The sequence below is a fragment of the Lampris incognitus genome, chromosome 9, assembly GCF_029633865.1.
Source record: "Lampris incognitus isolate fLamInc1 chromosome 9, fLamInc1.hap2, whole genome shotgun sequence".
NCBI classification, from domain to species: Eukaryota; Metazoa; Chordata; class Actinopteri; order Lampriformes; family Lampridae; genus Lampris; species Lampris incognitus.
Genome location: NC_079219.1, coordinates 30,726,621 through 30,733,113, shown reverse-complemented (window position 1 = coordinate 30,733,113; position 6,493 = coordinate 30,726,621). Strand labels below are relative to the sequence as shown.

General features: G+C 41.5%; 1 protein-coding gene across 1 annotated transcript in view; it reads left to right on the top strand.

Annotated features, from left to right (window-relative positions):
* The first annotated feature begins 481 nt into the window (after window positions 1-481).
* The window catches only part of emc2 (ER membrane protein complex subunit 2), a 71,624-nt gene continuing 65,612 nt past the window's right edge, over window positions 482-6,493 (top strand). Inside the window, exon 1 of the mRNA XM_056285900.1 lies at window positions 482-528. Coding sequence (XP_056141875.1) covers window positions 489-528 — 40 coding nt within the window. The 5' untranslated portion in view covers window positions 482-488. The remainder of the gene's footprint in view (window positions 529-6,493) is intronic.

Sequence of the window (6,493 nt, the reverse complement as noted above, 5' to 3'; positions counted from 1 at the left end):
TGTATAGCTCAACATCATGAATTACAAAGATGCTTCAGGGGGCTTTACATCCTGTCATTAGAACCTTGCATTAGATAAGGAACAATTCCCTAAAAAAACAAAAAACAAAAAAAACCTAACTTTTTAGAGTAAATAATTTCATCCTTATTGAAGAAATACACGTGTATTACATTAACACACAAATCTGTTGACTTGGGTACAAGATAACTATTGACAGCTTTGTGCTTTTGTAGTGCTCTATAGGTGCTTTTCGTGCCCATCAGTGACATACCGTGGCCGATACAAAATGCATAGCATATCTCAATTATATCCCCTAACACACAATGTATAATAGTATGGCACAGAACTTCCAAAGAATTCTTTTAACGTCTTCACAACAATCTTAAGACCTCTGAACAGCGAAAAAAGGTGTGAAGCTGTCACGCAGGCCGCGCCCACAAACAGGAACTTGTAGATGACGTGGTATGAGTGTGTTGTCAAAGAAAAAGATGGCGTCGGTGTCGGAGCTGTACGATGTCGGCTGGGAAGGTAAGGTTTTTGTTGGACTTTTCCTGAATTATCTATCGAACTATTTATCGCTTAAAATGGCTTAATTTTTCCCTTCTTGCGTGTTAGCGTAAGCGAGCGGCGAATGCTGTCTGAACATCAGACCAACAGCATTAGGCGCTAGCTGAGCTAAACAGCTAACGTAGTGTTAGCCATCTAACCTGGTTTAGCAGCTAAACGAGCTAACAGAGCTAACCTTGTCATTTGTACCGAGCCTTATATTTTAACAGCCGGTTAATTAGCCACAGTGTGGGATGGGATGTTAAAGTAGACGCGACACGGTGGCCCAGTGGTTAGCACTGTTGGCCCACGGCAAGAAGGACCTGGGTTCGAACCCCAGGCCGTCCCAGGTCCTTTCTCTGTGGAGTTTGCATGTTCTCCCTGTGTCTGCGTGGGTTTCCTCCGGGTGCTCCGGTTTCCTCCCACCATCAGAAAGACATGCATGTTAGGGTTAATACTCCCTATACTCTCAATGCAATAGGAAAAAGAACTGGAGTTGGTCCCCGGGCGCTGCACCACAGTTGCTCACTGCTACTGTGCAGTAGGATGGGTTAAATTCAGGAAACACATTTCATTGTAACTGTACTATGACAAAATAAAGTGGCTTTCTTTCTTCTTTCAATAAGGTGACGTTGCCAGGGTTGCGAGCTTATCGGATAACGTCGTTGGCAAAAATGTGGTCAGGAATTAATAACTTAAGTTGACTAAAGCCCCTTGCAGATTGTGCTGGCATTCTCGTATAGTCCAGTGTGTGTCATGGTGGAGGGCATTGAGGGCAACGAAGTTGAGCTTTCTAGCAAGTTAGCCAATGTCGGAAGTGTGCCGTGATCTTGTAGGCGGTCACTGCTGGCGAGGTTGGTTGGATTCAGAGTCGAACAGAGTTGTCTCGGTAAAAGACGTGAAGTCATGGTAAGAGTGTGAATGTCCGTACAGTGTGTGTCATGTCAGACACATTCAAGAGCCATCACAACTAGTTTACCTGTTGAGTTAGTTACCTGGTGAGCTCGTGCTGGACCCAATGGAGTAAAATCTCTTTATTTTTTTCAAAGGGAACTTAATAATAGCTGCCAGTTCGATGCAATTAGATTATACAAATATGTTATACCAACAGATGATAACAATAATTTTAATTACATGCAATTTACTTAATACGAAAATGTAACTACTACACTATACACTTATGTTTTCCAATACTAATATATTATCTACTAATATACTAATATTGATATACTATACTTTGGGCTGGTCAGTAATTCAGTGTTTTTATTGATCATCTTTCAGTGGTATTGTATTGGGATGATATTTGGATATTCTCATATCATATACAATGTTGTTGTCTAAATTAACAGTTACAAGAATCTATTTACCAAAATTTAATTTCAAGCAAAATGCTGGCATATTTTAGGGAGCATTATTTAAAAACTAGTTTTGGCTTGGTATTATAGTTTACCAAATAAATCATTATTATGAGCCTCAATTGAATTAAACATATTTTTGCATGTGTAAGCAGATATTTTGATATATGTATTGGTAACCACAGTATCGGCCTTTTAATCCAAGGCTGTGCTGTGCTCTCCAGCAATGCTTTATTTGATTCAACCAACAGAAATCTTATCAATTATCATCAAATAAATTAATGGTCATATAATCCCTCATGTTGAGAGTTTTTGACTAATTGTAGGATTAATTTCTGCTGTGTAAGGTTACTTATCGATGAATTTTAAAGTCTAAATTAAATGGTTATTGAACAAAACAACATTTCTCAATTAGACAATTTCTTGTGCTCCTTTTTATATAGCACAAAAAAGTCTATTAGTTTTTGGAGTGAAAACATTATATTTACCTTATTTTTAACACACTGTGACCAAAAACTGTTTGTTCTCTGGCCACATACACCTTTAAGACCTTGCAGACCTGTATCTTTAAGGGATTGCTTACAAGGACACACTTGTGCCAAATGTTATTTACAACTACAAATGTTAAGTAAACAACTAAGCACCATCTAATTAGAGGTATTGCAAAATGATATATGAATAAATCAAATCATATGTACATATTTATAACCATGATGAAACACAATTTTTAGCTCTAACAACAGCTACATATGTCCCCTTCTCATGTCCCTACACTGGCTCCCAGTAGCTGCTCAAATCCAGTTTAAGACTGGTGCTAGCCTACAGGGCAATGACAGGAACAGCTCCTTCCTATCTCCAGGCCATGGTCAAGCCCTACACCCCCGCCCGACCACTTTGCTCTGCTGCCTCGGGACGCCTGGTTGCCCCGTCGCTCAGAGGCCCTTGCTGCTGATCGACCCGGTCAGGGCTCTTTTCTGTCCTGGCCCCACAGTGGTGGAATGAACTCCCCACTGATGTCAGGACAGCGGAGTCACTGCCCATCTTTCGGCGTAGGTTGAAAACTCACCTCTTCAAGAACTACCCTGTTACTTATTCTTAGCACTTATTGTATTCACTCATTTAAAAAAAAACTCTTTCTTGCACTTTTACTTTAGCACTGGTTTTGCTCTTAGATGCTTGTTTAGATGCACTTATGACCTCTGATGACTAGTAGTTCTCCTGATTTCCTACGTTAAATGCACTTATTGTAAGTCGCTTTGGATAAAAGCATCGGCTAAATGACTGTAATGTAATGTAATGTCTGTAAGGACTTGCCGGCTTTTTTTTATGTATCTGTCAGGACCTGTCTACCTTATGCATCAACGCAACTGTGCCTGCGTGTCCATGTCCATTTGTTTGATACGAGCTTGCGGTTAGCATGTTTGACTAGCATCACGGCAGCCGGTTGAAAGATGGACCGCGGTAAACGGGCCAAAGTGTGGCTGTACTTTGCCAAAGAAAGCGACAGTAAGGCTAAGTGCAGTAAATGTGGGAAGTTTATTAGCTGCAAGGCAGGTTGCACCTCAAATATGACCAAGCAGTTAAGGCCGCACAGCATCTTTGAAAGAATGTACAGTGTTTGACATCCTGCAGTCCCCGACTGTGAGTGTGTCAGACTCAGACAGCAAGCTGTGAGACACTGTTCTCTTTGGCAATAAAAGGAAGTATGACCAAAGAGAAAACTGAGGAGTTCCACAGAGCGGTAACGGCTTTTGTGGTAAAAGGGCTACACCCGTTCTCAGTTGTCAAATCCCCTTCATTTAGATAAGAAAGGTTTAAAAAAAAAGTCGGAAAAAACGTTTGATGATGATAGGTTACTTGTGCAGTAACAGTTACTGTCATGTTGAATTTTTATTTGCAGAGAGATGACCAGGGCCCTAAATTCAAAATATACTCCTCCCTCCAGAGATAGTTTGAGCAATCAACTGATTCCTGCATGGTACAAAGTGGAAAAGTCTTAACATTATATCTGAGCTCAGTGATGTTAGCAAAGTTGCCTTAACCAGCGACAGCTGGACAAGCATTTCTCAAGGTCATTATCTTACAGTGACAGCACACTATTTCACTGAGGGAAAGATGAGACAAAAAGTACTCTAAACAAAGGCAGTCTATCTATCCATCCTTTATCGAAGCCACTTATCCTGCTGTCAGGGTCGCGGGGATGCTGGAGCCTATCCCAGCAGACCAGTAGTGGCTCAAGAAATTAGTGACATCTTGCAAGGATTTGGCATGTTGGATAAAATAGTGGCTGCCACTCTTGACAATGCCACAAACATGGATGTGGCAATAAAAAGGCTACAATTCATAAAGCTAGGCTGTTTTGCCGACACACTAAATCTTGCTGCACAAAGTGTTTACTATCTGGAATCCGTGGCAAAACGGACCGCCAAGATCACGGATGTTGTAATCTGGATGAAGCGGACATCCATGGCAAAGCCTGTGCTCCGGGAGAAGCAACAAGTCCTAAGTAAGCGTCCCTCAGTTCACTTCATTTAACCTTTTTACAGGACAGCTCATTTAAACTGAACTATTACGTAAATTTTGCAGGAAATAATACATTTGTCAACACAATGCAAGTAACATAACATACATGTCATGTCTTACTATGTAGTTAACTACACCAAAAAAAAACTGGATCTCATATTGATAAGATAACTTTATTGTCTGTCACAAAGCAACAGCAATTCATTTAATTAATTTTAATGCATTTAAATACACACACACACACACACACACACACACACACACAGAATGGGACAATAACTGTTAAAATTAAAATAAAAAACTAATCTAATTTCCTGTCCATTATCAACTTTAAGTCCATGTGTGATTTTCTTTGTTTCATAGATCCGCCTCAACACTCTTTAATCCCGGATGTTCGAACTCGTTGGAATTCCCTCAAGATGATGCTGGAACGATTCCTTGAGCAGAATCCTGTAATCCAAGCAGCCAGCTTAGACCAGCGTCTGAGAAAGCCCATGGATGGAGAGGGACCGCCTTGCTCGACTCACGTATGAAGATTTCTGAAAGGCAGAGGAGTTCATCCAGCTGATGAGTGTTATTCACATCCACACTCTCTATTTCATCTGAAAAGAGCTCCACATGTAGCCAGGTCCTTCCAATTCTTCAGAAGCTGGAGAAGCACATCACTGTAGAAGAGAGAGACACAGTGTTTGTATCCAGCTTGAAGCAGGCTGTCTGGTAAAACCTCTCCAAGCAGTACCAGGGTGATGACATCGGACTCTTCCTTCAAGAGGCCACTGCACTAGACCCACGTTTCAAGCACAAAGTGGAGGACAGCACTGTCTGGGACCGGGTCAAGGAAAAGTTGATGACAGGAAAGCTGACTGAGTCCAAGCAGCCAACAGACCATGCCCATGGAGAAGATGGTGTAACAGTGCAGTCAGAGGAGAAAAGACAGCAAAGAGAAATTGAGGAGAGTGAGGAAGAGGAGGAGCAGCCACCTCCCTGCAAGAGGGCTATAATGTCTCCACTGGAGGAGCTTTTTGCTGCTGAAGATGACCTGAAGATGAAAATATCATTATCGAACAACACCACATCCATCCAACAGCAGACTGACAAGAGAGCTGCAGATATACCAAGAGAAGCCACCAACCGTGACATCTGATGACGCTGCTGCCTGGTGGTGGAACAACAGAATCACATATCCTTTGCTATCAGAGGTGACATTTTCGTATTTGTGCGTGCAGGCCTCCTCACCCCCAAGTGAGAGGGTTTTCTCCAGTGCTGGAGACACTATTTGTCCAGAAAGATCCCACGTACTACCTGAAAAGGCTGATATGCTTATCTTTCTGAAGAAAAACTGTTGAGTTATTTCTTGCAGTCATACATACATACATCTTACAGGCAACAAGAAGCTCAAAATGTTATGATCCACAAATGGTTCAACCGTTACTGCTTTCCACTGTCATTGTCAGGTGGAATATATGAGAGATTAGAGAATTTTCCACTACTAAATATCTACAAATATGTTGCTTGGACACCAGTATTTTCCTTTGATGAGGTGTTTACTTATATGTATTTAAATTGTTAATGTTCAGTTAATGCTTAAAAAAATAAAGATATTTTTGTTATCTAAACATCTGACCTCTTTTTTTTACCATATTGGAATCGGAACTTGGAGTCGATAAGAACTGGAATCGTTAAGCAGAATCGGAATCGATAAAATTCAATCGTTACCCAACCCTGCTGGTTGGTTGTGGTGCCTGTTCAGGGGGGGGGAATTGGGGTGAATAGCGTGATCCTCCCAAGCGCTACATCCCCCTGGCGAAACTCCTCACTGTCGGGTGAAAAGAAGCAGCTGGCGACTCCACATGTATCGGAGGAGGCATGTGGTAGTCTGCAGCCCTCCCGAGCTCGGCAGATGGGGTGGAGCAGCGACCAGGATGGCTCGGAAGAGTAGGATAATTGGCCAAATGTAATTGGGGAGAAAAATGGGTGGAAATCCAAAAAAAAAAAATTCTTGATCGCAAATGATAGCACTGATAGCATTAAAGCAGTAGCACTTATATGGTGAAACATTATTTTCTCTT